The sequence below is a fragment of the Triturus cristatus genome, chromosome 2_2, assembly GCF_964204655.1.
Source record: "Triturus cristatus chromosome 2_2, aTriCri1.1, whole genome shotgun sequence".
NCBI lineage: Eukaryota > Metazoa > Chordata > Amphibia > Caudata > Salamandridae > Triturus > Triturus cristatus.
The window spans coordinates 435,530,746-435,550,363 of NC_140582.1; the positions used below are offsets into that span (position 1 = coordinate 435,530,746).

At 39.3% G+C, this 19,618-nt stretch overlaps 1 protein-coding gene across 2 annotated transcripts in view; it reads right to left on the reverse strand.

Annotated features, from left to right (window-relative positions):
* The window catches only part of LOC146862333 (uncharacterized), a 228,593-nt gene that overhangs the window by 25,059 nt on the left and 183,916 nt on the right, over positions 1 to 19,618 (reverse strand). For both annotated transcript variants that reach the window (XM_085641535.1, XM_085641534.1), the window contains exons 7-9: positions 19,501 to 19,597; positions 7,305 to 7,457; positions 2,356 to 2,528 (exon numbers count right to left, since the gene is read on the reverse strand). In XM_085641535.1, coding sequence (XP_085497661.1) covers positions 2,356 to 2,528; positions 7,305 to 7,457; positions 19,501 to 19,597 — 423 coding nt within the window. The remainder of the gene's footprint in view (positions 1 to 2,355; positions 2,529 to 7,304; positions 7,458 to 19,500; positions 19,598 to 19,618) is intronic.

A 19,618-nucleotide genomic window follows, 5' to 3' on the forward strand; every position in this document is an offset into this window, starting at 1 on the left:
CTAAAGCGGCGATAATTTTAACGCCGTTTGTTGATAATATGCCCCTTGATTCCTTTTTGTAAGGACTCAAATGTGGAAGTGATTGGGCAAGAAAGAGACCTGTGAGGTACATGGACGAGATGGATCATCTTTCGCTTACCCACACAGAATTTACAACAAAAGTATTTTTTTTTCCAAACAAGTACAAACTCAGGATGCTGCTACTGAAATCTATCCGTTGAAATAGGCTGCAGAATCCTGGCTGTCATGGATTCTGGCTAACCCGAGTATTTTTTCTGTTATAACATTTCCTCTGCTGTCTCACTTTTGCTAAGGGCCATGTACTCCATTTTCAAGAAATCGTGTTGCCTACAGCACCAGCGGTAGGTCAGTAACTCTGTGAGTGGGTGCCTCTATTCCATCAACCCAGCTTGGAAATACTGGAAGCAACTCCGGCTAATTTCCAGGACTTGAAGCGACTGGAAGGGCGCACAGTCACAAGCAAATAAGTGGCCTACAACAGCAGGCAGCGCGGCACGAATAGTTCGCTGCATAACTAGAGGTGGCAGATGATAGGTTTTGTTTTGTTATCCTGGCTCTCACTGAAAGATCTTTCAAGATGAATATGAAGCTTTAAGGTTAGATTGCATTAAAGCCCGGATAGGCTTAAGGTATTCTGATTACCCTATACCTTACAGTGGTGCCCACAAAATGCTGTCTGCTCCTGACAAAAGCTTGTCCTCATGACAAATCCCTTAAAAAATGGCCTATCTACCAAGAAAAGCAGAAGCTTCTCACAACCCAGACTTGACATTGCAAACCATTGCAAGCGGGCATGCTAGACGTACGCGTGAACTCCTATGCACACATGGAGCTAAATCCCTATTAAGTGGATACGTGAGTGCCTGGGCACAGAAATGGCCCAATAGAAAGTATATATGTTGTGTCTGTATACTCTTCTTCTCAGACTCTGCCATAAATGTAATGCTTTTAGTGGCACTCATTTTGGACATCAGGTAAAACGTTGTCATTATGTCACCACGCCCAAATCCTTCGTTAAGTGTCAGGTTCATTGCCTCTTGTTCAAGGAAATACTCAAATGGCACTAGAGTACACGCAGTGTACATTCAGGAAATATTGAATTTTTTCCAACACTGAAATTAAATGAAGGGTGAATGAGACTGAGACTTGACAAGCACCCACTGATTTCAATTACATCACAAACTCATAAATAACACAGTGAAGGGCCGCCAGAGAGCTGTCACAGGTACAATGAGGAAATGATTAAAGTATGGGAGGGGAGCAAAGCAACAGAGTGAAAGATAACAATGTAGAGAAGGAAAAGTAAAGGGGACGTAAGTAAGATGGAGAGAAAGAGAGAAATGGGAGAATAAATGGAAGAAAGGAAGAAAGGGAAAAGTAAGAAACAGAGATAAGGAAAGAAAGTAAGAAAAAGGAGAAAAGAACAAAAGAATAAAAGAGAGACTGAAGCAATAAAGGAAAATGGAACAAAGGATAGAAAGAAGAAAAGAGATAAGGAAAGAAAAAGGGCAAAAGAAAAAACAACATTTATAGTAAGAAGACAAGAAGGGAGAATAATAAAATCAATAAATAGGAAGAAAAAATGGTAAAGAACAGAGATTAAACAAACAAGGCAGGCAAGAAAAAATAGAAACGAGACAGAAAGAGGGAGACAATGAACGAAAGAAGAAACAATGAAAATAGTGCAAAGAAAGAAAAATGAACAGGAGAAAGAAAGACCAAAGTAAGAAGTAAGAAACTGAGAAAAAGGTGAGGAGAAAGTAAAAGAAAGTGGAAATCGGAGGAAAGAAGAGCAAAGAAGCAAGCAAACAGGGAAAACAGAGTGATGGATGAAAACAGTAGAAACAAAGAGTAGAAAGATATCTGAAAAGAGAAAGAGAAAGAAAGGCAGAAATAATGTAAGAGGGGGAGAAATAAAAAAAGCAGAGTATAACAAAAAAAGAAATCAGGGTAGCTGAAAAGGTTGACACAAGAGCACCCTAATTGTTTATCTTATGTCTAGAGCCCTTTTTGGAAAAAATATGTAACTCCTTATATGAGGGTTTTAAATAGAAAAATAGACGTGTTAAGATTGCAGCATACACAGAAGATATATTACTACATATGTCTGAGCCTTCAGCTTCTCTAGTTTTATCTTTTTCTTAATGACTGTCATTCTTATTCACATGTTTCTAGAGATAAACTAAATTCTAACATACTCAAACTCTTCCTATAAATAAACACTGTCTGAGTTATAAGTTTGAAGGTTCTTATTTTCAATGCTCTCCTTGGTGATCAAGAGACACATCACCACTACCACCACATGAATTTGTTGAAACTTGAGATTTCTGGTACCTGTTTCTGTAGCCAACATTATTGTAGACATAAGGGCAGTAGTGATCAAAACAGGCCACACATCTGTTGGTGACACGGCAGTGCTTGGAACGAAGAGGCTTGACAAGGTGGCAAGTGTGACACAATCTGTTCAATGGGCTCTTGCCCTTTTTCCAATCATTAAAATTGCTCACCTAAAATGAAAACCATTCAAGAATTATTTAGGTTCTATCGGTCCAAAGCAAAGTTGTTTGTAACTTTTTTTCATATATATATATATATTTTTTTACAGAGTTTTATATAGCGCGAACTTGACCCGAATCGGGTATCAGAGTGCTTTACATAGCACCAGTTGCGTTACATGAGGACACATTATTTTTTTTTTGTTTGTTAGGCACAGGGAGATTATGTGATTTTCCCAGAATCACAGGATGTTCAGCGTCATTGCCGAGACTCGAACCCGATTCCCCAGATTCGAGGTCGACCGCCCTAACCGTTAGACCAACTGCTCTCCCCATATAAAACTATTTTATTTAATTCCACCCTAACTGGGAGAACCAAATATTGTGCAATACTAAATAAAGTTCTCCTCATTTAGTTAGTAGAATACAAAGACGAGGACAGCAAAACACATAAAACCACCCTGGATATTGACTCCGTGCTTCTCTAATCCTTGCTCATTTTATGACTGATGGAACAATCTGTCAAATTAACTGAATGAACTGGATACCATTGTGATTAGCCAACACAAGGAGATGATGGATGGATTGCTGAAACTTTTCAGACACTCACCCCAGTCACAGATCTGGGTTGAATCCATCATCGTTCTTTAGCTCACTTCGCCACCTCAGTTCTGATCCAGCTATATACAAATCAGTCTTGACCCTGTGCGGGAACAGTCCAGCCTGATTAGCCAACCATCAACAAGAGGCATTGGCAACTTTTCAGACATCAAATATAACTGTAAGGCCTTGAGTACCCTAAGATTTAGCTTTATTCCCTCCTATTCCATTACTACCTTCAGTCGTTGGAGGCCCTACTTAATGATTATGATATGAAAATGTATGTTTTTAATCACGACATATAAGCCTTCTTAATGAGTGTTCAGCCTTCTTAATGTGTCATCAACTGAGCACATTTTTGGGTCGATAGCTGCTTTGACGTTGATCAGCTCTTTGATGTTAAATGCCTCTAAATGATAGATTTCCATCATCAATCCCAAATCCCTATTTTGGGATGCTTGCCTTTGGCTACTTATCATAGGTCACTGGCTATAACCTACAATGGTTGTTAGCAACTTGAGCAGAATCTCTGACTCAGGATTGACTTGGAACACCACTACAGAAGCTGTTTATGGCAGAAATAGTTTTCTTATGCATCCTTAACGATGCCTCCTTCCTGTGTACAGTCAGCGCATGAATGCATGGTGTCATTCCTCCTATTGACTTCAGAAAATCATATCTCCATTAACTACCAGTGGGCTAGCTCATTAAATTCATTAAATTCAAGGCAATTTGTTTGACTTCTTGGACTTTGTTTTTTAACCGAGGCACAGTTTTTCTCTCGCACATTATTTTCCACAACAAGTTGGCGATACCTAAATTGAAATGCTCTCGCATTCATGGTAGAATCTTCTGGCCACAAGCAGCAAAGCTTTGGAATTCCATGCTAAAAGCTTAGAAACATATGAAGACAATAATTTGAAATCCTGCAAGATACTGTGGCTTCAGGTACTGCTTTGAGCAGGTGAGGTAAATAGGTGAGATAATAGTGAATTTATTGCTCTTTTATATGTATGTCGTGTGCCCTGACTATCACTCATTCTGCTCAGGAGGAACCAGGAACACTCTGAGGACAGGAAGCTCTGTTCTATGCAGATCATCAAAAACGTAGGGCAGTAGAGAGTGGATAAGGGCAATCAAACCCCAAATACAACGTCTACAACTTTATCTTAGTAAAACATTCTTATCAGAAGACAGTTCTCTCATTCAAGCAAGATGGGGAGAGGATGTAGCCTTACGAATAGAGCGATTGAACTTGAAGCTGGGGAACCGGGTTCATGTCTCGGCATTGACGCTTAACATCCTGTGATTCTGGTTCTGGTAAAATCACTTAATCTCCTCCTGCCTAACACAAATGAATGTGTCCATCTGTAATGAAACTGGTGCTCAAGTAAAGCGCTCTGATACCTGACATCTTCAGGTCTAGTTTATGCTATATAAAACTCTTTAAAAAAAGAGACAGTACTATGAACAGACAACCTGGCACCTGCCATCGTTTGCAACGTCCTATAATGAAGTCATCATGTATACATTCTGGTTTAAGTTTGCTATTGTTATAGTAGAATAAAAAGCTGCTCTTCCATGCACTGATGATCAGTGTCACAAAGTAGTGTGGGAAATACTTCTCTGTGTGTAACATTCAATATTAATCAAAGTCTGCAGGGGGAAGGTGTACTGAAAAAGGTATTCATCCCAGGGCAACTGGCCCAATCAGCTATAGCAGCACACAGAGATCAAGGCACGGCTATGGCAAATCTACACCTAGTAATTAAGAAGTGGCTGAAACTTTAGAACAGGGGCTGCCAAAGGTCCAGATAAATAAGACCCTCTTAATCGGTGATATCGATAATTTGTCGTTACTTTAGTAGATCAGTGCTGGGCCAAAATTGATACCTCCACCTAACATTGAAACTGGAGCCCAATCTCTTATGCCACAGTTGACAAAGAAAGTCAGAGTTATGTTTCTTGTGACGTGTCTCCACAGATTCACTCAAAGGTGTATACGGTGATGTAACCTAACAGCAAAGTTCGGCAATGATCAGTCCTGTAAAAAAATAAGTCCCAGGGCCATCGTCAGGAGGCCACTGCAGCTTGCACCACCCATTGTCCCTGCCAGCGTCGCCAGTGACAGAACCAACACAACTACTAACCTTCACACCCAACAAGTTTAACAATTCAGACTATTCCAGGCCCCCAAAGCTATAGGAATGGCTTGGGTGGTAAGTATTCGTATTTTTAAGGTATATTGAATGAATAAACAACTATTGTTGTGTTAATCTCTACTTTAGGTTAACAGCGCCACCATGTGGCAGACTGCAATATGTACCGGTGCTGACAATGAAATGCCAGTGCCCAGCACCGGAAACCATCAGCTCAAATTAAGCACTGCCTACTGCACATATTTCTGGAGCACAACAAAGTTGAAAAACAAGGTTTCAAGCATATAACAAGCTACCGAATCCAGAGAGGGCTCTCTTACCTTTTCACCGCAATTAGCCAGAATGCTTTCCAAACACAATTATTTGTGAAACATATATCTTGATTTATAATTAGCAAGCCTCATGAATCTAAATCAAACGGAAATCAAGGCTATTTCCGTATAATGTACACACATTGATATGTCAAAGTAAGACAAACCTGATTTGTGTGTCTAATAACGGGCCAACCACGTCACAAGATCCAAAAACAAAAGCCTGAAAAATATTGCACTTAAAAACGTCTTTGTACAGCATAATATTCTCGCCTTTAACACTCGGGCACAAGGACAGGGTAACCAACCAAGGGAAATTCCTTCCAGAAAAAAGCACAAACTTTTCAGACAGTCGCCTCTGCTAGAGCTGGTCTGGTGGACTGGTGAGAGGAATCCATTTTGGATGCAATCCTAAATATTCTGGAGAATAATTATTGAATTCGATTGGATACAATTTCTCTATCACACCAAAAACCAAGCTGAGTAAGGTAATCAAAAGCGATGGAAAGTAAACACGAAAGACTTCCTACAGGACAGAATGATACTTTGGCGCAGAAGTCTCATAAAGCTTATAGCAGCTACTCTGTGAGCTGCTGGACACTGGAGGACAGTGGCCTCTACATCTGGCCTGCCTACTAGCAAAGTCTGAGATTATATGGCTTCCAATGTCATCACAGAAGGTCCTTTTGTACTATTCTGCTGATAATTTACAGAAATATTCTTTCATAACAAGTCAAGCATCAGAGATGGAAGTATGTCCTAGTGAGAAATTATCTTTGTCACTTTTGGAATTAATTGTAGAGGATTACAAATCCAGCTGCCCCTGACGAATCCCAGGCCTGATTCTTGGAACTCCTCCTACATACAGTGTGTGCTTTAAACCAGGCTAATCTGAAATAACGATATAAAATAATCTCAACCAATGAAAAATGTTAATGCTGCTGCATTAGGGAATACCATTCTGTTAGGAATGGGGAGCTCACCAGTGCTGGGTATTGACAAGTCTTCTACGGGAAAACCACATTATGTCCAATAAACAAGGAATATACGGGGTTTGGAGAGTGCAATGGGTACTGGAGAGAGAGTGATCTGAAAACAGTCATCCTGAACACAAACACAGTACTAGCCACTCCCCCTACATGTTCAGAACTTCCCACACCCATGGATGACTGCAAAGATTACCAGAATCCCTTTTAGGAAGATATAAATAACAAATCTTGCCCCTAACTGTTAATGCAGGATTACACACTTCTCCATCGTGTACAAATCTTTAAAATGTAACTGAACAGAAAAGATACAAACGTGATATATTAATAGACGAGTTACTATATTAATTTGCAGTTTTGGTGAGAATATGCATAACGCTTTTGCAATGTTGCCTTCCTGTTGACAGATGGGATTACACTTAATTCGACCCTAACATGAAATGTGTGCCCTAAATCACCCACCATGTTGCAATTAACACTAGAGCTGTGCCCAAGATGTGAATTGGGGCATGATTGAAGCATTGGGTCTGGTAATGGGGAATCGCGATGGAACCAGGATTAGTGCCAGCCTAGCGTGCATTCATGCTACTGATCAAATTCCACCTGGAACTAGCTGGGGTAAGTGCCTGTGCAATTGCACTTTGCTTCTGTTCAAGACTGACACAAAAGTCTAAAGGGCAAATGTGGAGACAAAGCACGCGAATGTTCACCTTCGGTTACAGGTTCCAGTACCTGCTTAATAGCCCGATCATATTCCTCTGTGTGGCAAGGAAGGAATCCCGGGTCCATCAGGGAAGCACTGAGGAAGAAAAACCACATCAGTGCGTTGCCAACAAGGAAAGTGATGTGCAGGTCCCAGAGTGCGTAAAAGGAGACTGGGACAATCTGTGGAACGAGAAACAAGACAGTGTTAAACAGGCATGCCAGTACAGTCATTCAGCCAATAGCATTAGGTACATAATTCCAAACTTTAATTATGATTGAAGAACATTATCAACAAGCATTGGCAAAGCCAATCAGTCTGTATGATGGTTAATTCTATGTTAAAAAAATTATTGCATGCATGCCACAACATTTTGAAAAAATACGTCCACTATACGTGGCAGCCATATCCCCCCCCAAAAAATTCATTTTTTATAAACAGGCGGTATAATATAATTTTAACATTACGGTATGAATCTTTCCTAGCAGGCAGGTGTTCTTGTAACAGGTATATAAACATTTCAGTATTATAGCGCATCACAGGAAAATGATTGTTATTAGCACTACAAAATGATACTATTGGCATTCAACCTCGAGACATTGTTTAAACACAGAAATATGACAAAAAAGGATAAAGAATGGAAAGAAATAGCTTCGTCAAAAAGTCAAGTATTGGTCTACAAGGCCTGAAGTGTACTTCTTTTTAGATCGATTTGCACAAGTGATGAAGCAAAGTGCCGTCAGCCAAAGTGCAAGAAAACAAATGGCTGAAGTGAGTTGAGGTACTGCATCATGATGTACACTGAGGGGGCAGGAGGCAAAATGTGAATGACAGTTAAAGAGACCAAAGGATGGAGATGGCTGACCAAAGCCCCTTTATGTATGTATATATGCATGCATTTTTTAGTTATGTTTTTTTATTGGGCTTTCCTTGGCCACCATCCCACGCATCTAGAAGACCAGAACGGGTGAAAAGTCCTTCTTCTACCTCGCAGCCAAGACCTGGAACGACCTCCCTCCCCACCTCCAGCAAAGCCCCACGCTGCTCTAGTTCAGGAAGGACCTCAAAACCTGGACGACAAATTATGCCAGCACTCAACGGAGCCCCCCACCCCAGTGCCTCAAGACCCTCACGGGTGAGTAGCTGCACTTCACAAACCCCTGATTGATTGATTGATTGGATGGCAAGACAACTAAAAATGTCTCTGGGCTGGACCTATAAAATATATCAAAACCCCTATCATGAAAGTGACCAAATGGATAATACGGTAATAGAATATTCTTGTGAATACAAAATCCTAGCACAACTAGCAAAATAAAACAAGTATGTCCCTTGCAAGCTGCAATGTTTCAATAAAGCCTTAACCAACAACTAAAAAACAAAGGGCAAAAGGAAGGGCTGACTATAATGAAAAGGGGCAATAAACGGACTATGGAGTACTTTCAGAAAGTCCAAGTATGTGTCTCAGATTTGATCATGTATTGTTTTAAGTCCATTCGCTTTGGGAAGGTGGGTATCCATAACACTCTTAAGGTGGGTGCCTCAGCTCTGCTCTTCGCCTTTTCAATCTTACGAGAGAATGATGGAACTTTTTGTACATCTGATGTTTAGTTTCACTGTCATTCTGGAGCCAGTGTCTTCATCCCTGTCTCTGTTATGTTCACAATGGAAATGAGGGCTTCTACTTTACTTTCATTTGATGTAAGCAATTGTTATGCCTGGCATCCTTGGCGTGGTTTTCTCCCGAACTTTTTGCCTTCAGACCGCCTGTTTTGCTGACTTTGTTTTTTTCTTACTTTAGGATTCTGCACACTTTACAACTGCTAACCAATTCAAAGGTGCTTGTGTTTTTCCTTGGCTTATACCCAATTGGATTATTTATTTACTTGTAAGTCCCTAGTAAAGTGGCACTACCTGTGCCCAGGGCATGTAAAGTAAATGCTACTAGTGAGCCACAGCAGTGATTGTGACACCCATTTAATTTGCACCTTTAAACACATCTCAGGCATGCCATTGCAGTCTGTGTGTGCAGTTATAAAATCCATTTTGACCTGGCAAAATAAAGCTTTCAGTCCCAAACCTTCCTTTTGAAAATATGTAAGTCACCCTTCGCGTAGGGCCTGAACAGCCCAGACGGCAGGGTGTAGTGTATTTAAAAAGGTGGACATGTACTTTTAAGTTTTACATGTACTGGTAGTGAAAACCATTTTTCACTACTGCAGGGCCTACAACTGGAGTTACCTTATTACATTTCATAAGCTGTAACTTCCAAATTGGAAAAGGTCACTTATTCATGTTTGTTTGGCATCTTTGAAATTGTAATGAAAAATCTTAACTTATGGTGAAGTTGGATGTAATTTACGATTTTGAAAATGCCCCTTTGAGAAAGTTATGTTTTTTCTGCCTTAGCCATTTGGTGTCTGCAACCTGTCTTTGGGTCACATAACAGGGTGTAGTTGACAGTTGGGCTTTGTGTATTCCTCCTAGACAGCCACATACAATAGGGAGCTTACGTGTGTCTGGATGGGCCATCACCGGCAGGATGGGTGGGCAGAGCTGGACACAGCCCTAATTACACTTGAATAGGCTATGTCCTACCTCCACACAAAGAGCTGCATATCCCCTGTAGTTAGTCTGGAGTTAGGACAGGGAAGACATGATGCCTGAGGACTTCAAAGGTAAACCTCTTGAAGCTTCCCCCCTTCAAAGGAAGGCCAATGTTTAAATATTGAGCCCCAGACACCCACTCCTCAGTACACTTCTGGACCTGTGGATACTGTGCCAGTAAGAAGGACTGCTGTGCTGCTGAAAGGACTGACAAGTTGAGACTTGACAGTGTTGAGACTTTGCAAGGTCTTGGTGGTATTTTAAAGAGACATTTCTTGTTGCACAGTGAGCAAGACTTGGCGCCTATGCCCTTTGAGAAGACATTTGTCCATGTTGCTGTCAAAAGCTGAAAATGTAATCACTGAGACACTGAGAAAGAGCTCCAGACCACATTGATAAGGCACAGAAAAACAGGAACAGATGACATGCACCATTTGGCACCTAATATACCCCACTGATGTCACATCCAGAGATGGTGTCATGACAGGAGCCATGTGGCACCACCTGGTGCCAATTTAGTGTCAGGATGTAGAAAATGTTTTCTGTACCAGTCTGACGTCTGGAAGGACCAGTCATCGTTTAGTCATACTTTTTGTTGTTTAGAACATTACAGTCAGGGAGCCTGTATTACAGTTAGGAAGGCAGAATGTTTCTCTCTAGCCATGCTGGTTTACATTGTACTTTTACTTGCCAAATATTGAGGACATGTAATGATAGGAAAATATTGATGCAGTGCTGATGACAAACTTGGGTATTGCCAGCCTGCACCAAAAGTAGATTAGAAAAACATACATTAATTTTTGGGAAGTTCAGCATTAAATAGCACATGGAAAACATGTTATAGGCCATATCTGAAGATTACTAAGTAAGTTATGAGACAATTGTTTCAGACAGCTGTTTTACCACTATTAAAAAGTGCACCCCAATATAGTGCTTGGTGTTTTCCACTTCCCAAAATTGTTAAACCTAAACACCTCAAAGAAGGAAGTACAACTTCTAATCAATCAGGTGACTGGTCATCCAATTTATGTACATTTATTTAGTTTCCCTCCAGTATTAAATAGAATCATTGTTTTCACGTTCTGATGCATAATAATCAAACTGTATAAAAGCACCGAAGTGAATACAGCTGTATAGACAGAGCCACCAAGTGGAGGCACCCGCCATGTGAGTACCTGGACACAAACACACATATCTGTCACTTCCTGTACAACATGAAAAGACAGATGGTGACATTCAGACAGCGAGTAATGATAATATTGATAATCTGATATATTATTGTGTTCCTCCCTTTAGTGGTATGGCCAAACAGCAAGGAAATAGACAGCATGCTATCGAAGTTTGATGCTAATAAAATTGCTGTTTTATTTTGATGTTTGTATTTTTCTCTATACTTTGATTCCATTTTACCTCTGTTCCAATCATGTGACCTGGTACTTCAGCCATCATGATCGAGCCCTCCGGATCTGTTCCTCGCTTTGGCATGAGATTGTCTAAGACTGATAGTGAGCTGCTGTTCCCTTTTTTATTAATATTTAATATTATTTCCTTTTTATAAACTACGTTCTGCTTTGCATCCATTAAAACAGCTTTAGTCTTGGGGCAACATGACCCTAGACTTTTAGGTTGCCGATGAGTCTGGCTGCTTTTCTTTTAATTCATTGACGGGATAGTGTAAGCCAGTGTGTAAAAAGAGAGATATCCCCACAACATCGGGGACAGGGCTCAATATCGCAAACTAAAGCTTACTTTCCCCTTACAGGAGTAATACAGTCATACATCTATTTCCCAATCACCACTCAATCGTCCCAAAGGCCCAAATCAGTACCGCAGCACTGTAGAGAAATTACCTTAATCAATGTTATTCTTCATAAATGTACATTACAACGCATGCCCACCCAAATTCAGATTGATCATTGCACCACTCCATAAAAGTTAAAATAAAAGTTAAAAATAAGAGTTTCTTCTTCACAATAATTTAAAACACCTCTTTATAATCTTCACAGTACGGCGCAACACAATTCAATAAAAAAAACCATATCAACATTACAAATAACAAAGGGGAGAAAGACAAAAAAGACACATTTGTCAATATTCAGAAACTAATCCATTCAATCTAGAATATTACGGGGCATATTAACAACAGCCAGCGATAATTATCGCTGGCCATGCTTAGCGATAATTATATTATCGCAGGCTATCTCTGGTATTTATCGCCCTGGTAGCGCGTTACTAACAACGCGTTTCTCCAGGGCGATAGCGAGGTTATCGCCCTTTTGCAGGGAACATCGCTGGTTTTCCTGTGATGTTCCCTGCAAAAGGGCGATGACCTTGCTGATACGATATCAGCATAATCTACCCCCTATGTTAGGGATGGCTAAGTCAGGATTTTAGCAGACATTAGACTTTGGCGAAAACGGCGGTTTTTGCCAAAATCTAATGTGTGCTAAAATCATGTGGGCTGCCTTGTAAATATTGCGATGTAAACATCAGCGATATTTGCAAGGTATTCCATCTTGGGTACGCCCAGTAACGCCCACTTTGCATCTCATTGGAGATGCAAAGTGAGGCGTTGGGAAAAAGGGTGCTAACATGCGATTATGCATGTTAGTACCCTCTTGTAAATAGGGCGCTGGTTTTATCTCCGCTTTTTTGGCTTTGTAATCCAAAAAAGTGGAGATAAAGCCCTTGTAAATATGCCCCCAAGTGCTTTGTGTGGTGTTTACATCACACTGGAGAGGAAACTCTGTTTAAACACAGCTCTAAATGTAAGAAGCCAAATAAGAAGAGCTAAGAAACCTGGCCCCTGAACCTTGCGGTGGAGACCAAAGAGCAGAACTCTGCCCATCTCAGACAGGAGTATCTATCCACATTGTAATATTCTTTTATGAAGGATAACATTAAACCTTTTGTAATTTCGCTACAGTGTTGTGGTACTGAATTGGGCCTTTGAGACGACTGAGTTATGACTAGGAACTAGATGTATGACTGTGTTACTCCTTAATGGGAAACTAAGCTTTAGTTTGGGATCATATAGGGCTCCATACGTGCCAGTGGCATAATGCAATTGAGAAATGATTGATACCCTAAACTGGGAAGTTCTATGATCAAGATCCAGATAAGTTTTAACATTTTACAATTGCTGCTGCTGCAAATGGCAGGGCTTCATAAAAGGCTCTTTTGCGAGCAAGCGTGTATATGGTCAATAAATTCTCATTTTACTACGTTGGGAGGTTTTGTTGAAACAGCACAAAGGTTGCAAGACAATGAAATGGAATTACAACTCGTGGTGATACTGCAAGGGGACAAACCATGGGGCTTCGTTTTTTTGAGCCAATTGTTTGCCATTTGACTGGCATCCAGTGTTGGACATAGAATAAATAGACTGTAATGTATCATGATTCACCACAGAGACATAGGACTAAAGCAATCTTTCTGTTCTCATCTTCCGTGTGTCTTCAGTGTAGAATCTACAACATGGCACACTCTCCAAAAGGTGGTCATGGAGGAGCCCTGCAGGAAATCCCACATCACCTATGCCACAGAGAAGAAAACAAGGAGACATCATGTCTAAATGGAGCTGTTTTTAAAGACAGGACCTGTTTCAAACTAGTGCTCTACCCCTGAAACTAACCCAGTTGTCCATTCTTACTAGATGCTGGTTTATGTATTGTTCCTAGCTTAAATTTTATAGGGTACACAGCTTTAAAAACTTGGTGTTGCACTGGATCCTACACAGAGCCAGCCCTAGTGCAATAGTTTGGTGGTGCACTTGGTCCTACACATGACAAGAACTAGTGCAATACCTTGGTGGTACACCTGGTCCTACACAGGGCCAGTCCTTGTGCAATACCTTGGTGGTACTCATTGTTCTACACAGGGCCAGTCCTAGTGCATACATTGGTGGTACTCCTGGTCCTACACTGGGTCAGTCCTAATGCAATACCTTGATGGTACTCTTGGTCCTACACAGGGCCAGGCCTAATGCAATACCTTGATTGTACTCTTGGTCCTACACAGAGCCAATCCTAGTGCCATACCTTGGTGGGCCACTTGGTCCTACACAGGGCCAATCCTAGAGCAATAACTTGGTGGTACACCTGGTCCTACACAGGGCCAGTCCTAGTGCAATACCTGGGTGGTACACTTGGTCCTACACAGGACCAATCCCAATGCAATACCTTGGTGGGACACTTAGTCCTCAGGGCCAGTCCTAATGCAGTACCTTGATGATACACCTGGTCCTACACAAAGCCTGTCCTAGCGCGATACATTGGTGGTACACCTAATCGTACACAGGGCCAGTCCTAGTGCAATACCTTGGAGGTACTCATTGTTCTACACAGGGCCAGTCCTAATGCAATATCTTGTTGGTACACTTGATCCTACACAGATCCAATCTTAGTGCAATATCTTGTCGGTACACCTGGTCCTATACAGGGCCAGTCCTAGTGCAATACCTTGATGATACATCTGGTCCTACACAAAGCCAGTCCTAGCGCAATACATTGGTGGTACATCTGATCATACACAGGGCCAGTCCTAGTGCAATACCTTGTTGGTACACTTGGTCCTACACAGATCCAATCCTAGTGTAATACCTTGTCGGTACACCTGGTCATACACAGGGCCAGTCCTAGTGCATACATTGGTGGTACACCTGGTCCTACACAGGACCAGTCCTAATGCAATACCTTGATGGTACACCTGGTGCTAAGTATGGTGTGTTATACGTATGTATTAGCTGGTGCAGCTTAGGCATTTACCAGCCTAGACTGGCCTCGGTGCAGGCTGACAACATCTACTTCCTTAGAAACCTTTTGAGTATGTCCTGCTGCACAAGTAGGGTACATTGGTGTTTTTTCAATAACTTCATGTATAAGAGTCAAATCTTGTTCAAGCTAGCACGTAATGCCAAGTCACCCCTGATGATGAAGAGGCATGACTATGTTTTGTTTTATATTTTAGACTTACAAAATTGTACTAAGGGGTTACTATTGAGAGACAGCACATGTATATGGTGTGTGGCAACCTTCTTGTGATCTCAGTGGTCAGATGGAGTGGTAATGGTGCCACTTAGGAGGAGGGTATGGGATATTGAATGTTACTGACACTGATTTCAACTTCATGCAGCCTCTATCACAAGGGTGAAAGGAAGGCAAAGAGTGTATTATTGCATGCAAGCCTCCCATTGTTATTAATAAATCAGCTTCCCTAGCCAGACCAATAGATGATGTCAGAAGCAAGGCTTTCTCTTTCCTGGAGTATTTTCTTTTAAATAATCCAGAGAACCCTGCTCTAAGTTTTGGCCCAATGCCTTGCACTATCATCTGACAAGCTTGCGCTAGCATGGTCACAATGCCAATGTCAGTGTGGTGAGGTGGAGCTATGTGGACAGCCAGGGCCTCCTATTTGATTTTCAACCACTCAGCCAGGCTGGCAAAATCATCACATAAGAAAGCAAGAAAGAAAATAATGATGATGTCAGAAAATGAATGGCTGGAGAATCTGGGCGCCATTAACTGAGTGGGTAGAGGGGAATAACTAAACAGCAAAGTTGATAGAGGGCTGCTTTGGCACACTGCACCTTATAGAAATTTATACTCATAGCCGGTGGATTTGTACAAATTTATGACTTTTTGCGAGAACAGGGTTTCTTTTAAGGAAAATTTTATTTTTTTCATTTTGAGTCTTAAGAATGAATTACATATATATTGTTGGGATCTCTCATCAGCTGCTGGGGGGGCTTCCAGGGTGGGTACAAAATTATAAATGCACATATCTTTGGGAAGATTATGATGTTTTCTTCTCTTTTGTATCAAAATGTTTGCTTCTAACTGTCGAATTTTTGGGTGTAATTTTGTATATTAAATAATGTGCAATACAAATTATTTAATTGTTTTGTTTTTTTTAAATGTAATGCTGTTCCCACTTGAGATTGTATACCATATCCATTCAATCAATGAGGTGTAAAGCTAAGGGCTCAGAGTAACAGTTAAAGTGTAATCTTGCATTTTGACTTGCCGACTTATCTCTTTTCAATATCAAATTAATAAAGATTGAAATACTTTCGGGTAAAGTTGACATTTTCACTAGCAGGCTCCAGAAAACATTATCAGTTTTGGCTGGCTGAATAGGATCACAGTACCTATTAACTTTTCATTGCTTTATAGCTCACTCTAAATACATTTATGTATGATACTACAACAAACGAATCTGAACTTGTCATATGAATGAGGGACTTCACAGATCTCTGATCACAAACATGGGTTTGCATAAAACAATAGATGAAAAAAGGGAAAAGAATGAAAAATGAAGCAATAAAAAGGTTACAAAAATACAGCACCAAAAAGTAGAATATACAAAAATATTGAAAAAGTACTGAAAATTTGTGCATGATAAGGTTGACATAAGTATGGGGTTAAGGACCGATTCGGGGTTAGGGTTAGGTTACGTTTAGGGGTTAAGAAGAATTTCTGAAGCTATGGATGCTGTAAGGTAAGATGGATGGGTTAGGGTAGAGGTTATGGTTAGAACTGAAGTGAGAATGGGGTTAGAATTGTGGAAATAATTAAAAGTGGTGTAAGGGAAAGGGCTACGATTAGACTAGCTTTAGGAGTTCAGTTATGATTAGAGCAAGGGCGGTGTAACAGAAGGCGGTAGGAAGGTGTTATAGTTAGAGCTGGGATAAGGGATAGTTTTAGAATTGTGGTAACGGTTAAGGTCAAGGTAAGATTAGGTTGCGTTAGAGTAATGGAAGGTGTAAGTGATTGTGTAAGGAATGGGAAAAGAAGTAGCTGTGGGAAAAGGGCAGAAGAGCGGGTGGTGTGGCAAAGAAAGATATAACAGAGTAACATACACATGTTTAGGGTAATGGAGAGAGTACCATGTAAGGGTAAGGGTAAATAGACATAATATCGAAAAAAAAATATCGAGTGGACAGAATATCGAGTTTTAAATATAGAATGGACAGAATATCGAATTGCCAAAATATAGTGGTGAAGAATATCGAAAAACAGGTAAGAAATATCGATTGCAATAATATAGAAGTAAGTAATATCGACAGTCATAATATAGTTGTTAAAAATATCGAATTTTTTATAGTGTTTTAAGTGTTAGTATATGTGTTAAAAGTATGTATTAATATTGTAATGTATGTTAGTACATTTTTAAAGTAATGAATTTTATGTTATTTTATTTTTGTGTAATTTAATTCCGTAGCGGGTTGTGGGTTTATAGGGGAGTAGGGTGGGAAGTAATTTAATTATAGTACATTAAATAATAATTTATAGGAATTATTAATTATTTTTAATTTAATTTTGCGTTTTACTTCTGTAGCGGGTTGTGGGTTTATAGGGGAATAGGGTGGGAAGTAATTTAATTATTAGTTAATTATTAATTGGTATTGAAAATTAATTGGTTGTTGATTAATTATTAATTGGTAAATAATTTGTATTAATTGGTAATTAATTTGTATTAATTGTTTAATTGATAATTATGTTAATTGTATTCATTTAATATTTGTAGCGGGTAGTGTGTTTATAGGGGAATATGGTGGGAAGTAATATAATTGTAAATAATTAATTATTTAATTGATGTGTGTATATTGTTAATTAATATATCTTTAATTTAATTTAGCGTTTTACTTCTGTAGCGGGTTGTGGGTTTATAGGGGAATAGGGTGGGAAGTAATTTAATTGTTATTAGTTAATTATTAATTGGTATTGTAAATTAATTGGTTGTTGATTAATTATTAATTGGTAAATAATTTGTATTAATTGGTAATTAATTTGTATTAATTGTTTAATTGATAATTCTGTTAATTGTATTCATTTAATATTTGTAGCGGGTAGTGTGTTTATAGGGGAATATGGTGGGAAGTAATATAATTGTAAAAAATTAATTATTTAAATAATTTTTGTATATCGTTAATCAATATATTATTAATTAATGATTAATTGGTATTATTATCATTTATTAATGTTTGTTTTTGAAAAACAATTGGTTGGTAATTAATTATTAATAGGTAATTAATTAAACAAAAATATATTGGTATTTATAAATAATCAATTATTAAATCTTGTGTGATTGGTAATAAATAGTAATACTTGTTTTGGTATTAATAATTAATTAATTTTTAACAAAATATTAATTTATTATTTTCCCTACTTTTGCACTTACTTGAGTGGGAATAGTAATTTTTACCCCTACGCTATCCAATGCTTTCCCTATTATTGCACTCTCTGGAGTGGGAATAGTAATTTTTACCCTACCGCTATCCAACGCTTTCCCTACTGTTGCACTCTCTGGAGTGGGAATAGTAATTTTTACCCTACCGCTATCCAACGCTTTCCCTACTGTTGCACTCTCTGGAGTGGGAATAGTAATTTTTACCCCTACGCTATCCAACGCTTTCCCTACTGTTGCACTCACTGGAGTGGGAATAGTAAATTTTACTCTCCCGCTATCCAACACTTTCCCTACTGTTGCACTCTCTGGAGTGGGAATAGTAATTTTTACCCCTACGCTATCCAATACTTTCCCTATTATTGCACTCTCTGGAGTGGGAATAGTAATTTTTTCCCTCCCGCTATCCAACGCTTTCCGTACTGTTGCATTCTCTGGAGTGGGAACAGTAATTTTTACCCTCCCGCTATCCAACGCTTTCCCTACTGTTGCATTCTCTGGAGTGGGAATAGTAAATTTTTACCCTACCGCTATCCAACGCTTTCCCTACTGTTGCACTCACTGAAGTGGGAATAGTAAATTTGACACTCCCGCTATCCAACGCTTTCCCTACTGTTGCACTCTCTGGAGTGGGAATAGTAATTTTTATCCCTACGCTATCCAATGCTTTCCCTACTGTTGCACTCTCTGGAGTGGGAATAGTAATTTTTACCCCTACGCTATCCAACGCTTTCCCTACTGTTGCACTCACTGGAGTGGGAATAGTAAATTTTACCCTCCCGCTATCCAACGCTTTCCCTACTGTTGCACTCTCTGGAGTGGGAATAGTAATTTTTACCCTCCCGCTATCCAACGCTTTCCCTACTATTGCACTTACTGGAGTGGTAATAGTAAATTTTACCCGCCCGCTATCCTACGCAGAAAATATTGAATATTTTTAATAAATATTACGGTAATATATGTGTATTCATTTTTTTTTTTACTTACATTAATTATTTATTCATTTTAATGTTATTTAAGTATTTTTAAGTATGTGTTAGTTAATTATATGTATTATTTCATTAATTTTACATTACTTGTAAAACATTTAAAAAATTCGATATTTTGACTAACTATATTATTTACAACGATATTTTGGATTCTATATTTTTGTACTTTCCTGTTTGGAGATAGGGAGTCGATATTTTGGTATTCTATATTTTGGCATCGATATTTTTGTAAGTCTATATTTTTGTAGTCGATATTATGTCAGTGATCCAAGGGTAAGGGTAAGGTTCAGGGAAAGGGTAAACGTTTGTCTATGTACAATACACAAATATAGAGGTAAACAATTGTGGGGATGAGTAACAGTAAAACTGATTTTGCACTGTAAGGTAAGAAGGCGTGATCACTACTTTCGTTTATTGCAGAAAAAATATTTTATTTACATACCTGGTAAAAATACGTCGGGTAGCCCCATAAAAACAGGCTTCCAAAAAAGAAAAGAACAGGTGCTTTTGTCTTCCCAGGTCGACCAATAACCCAGGTTCTGAAAAGAGAAAAAAGACAC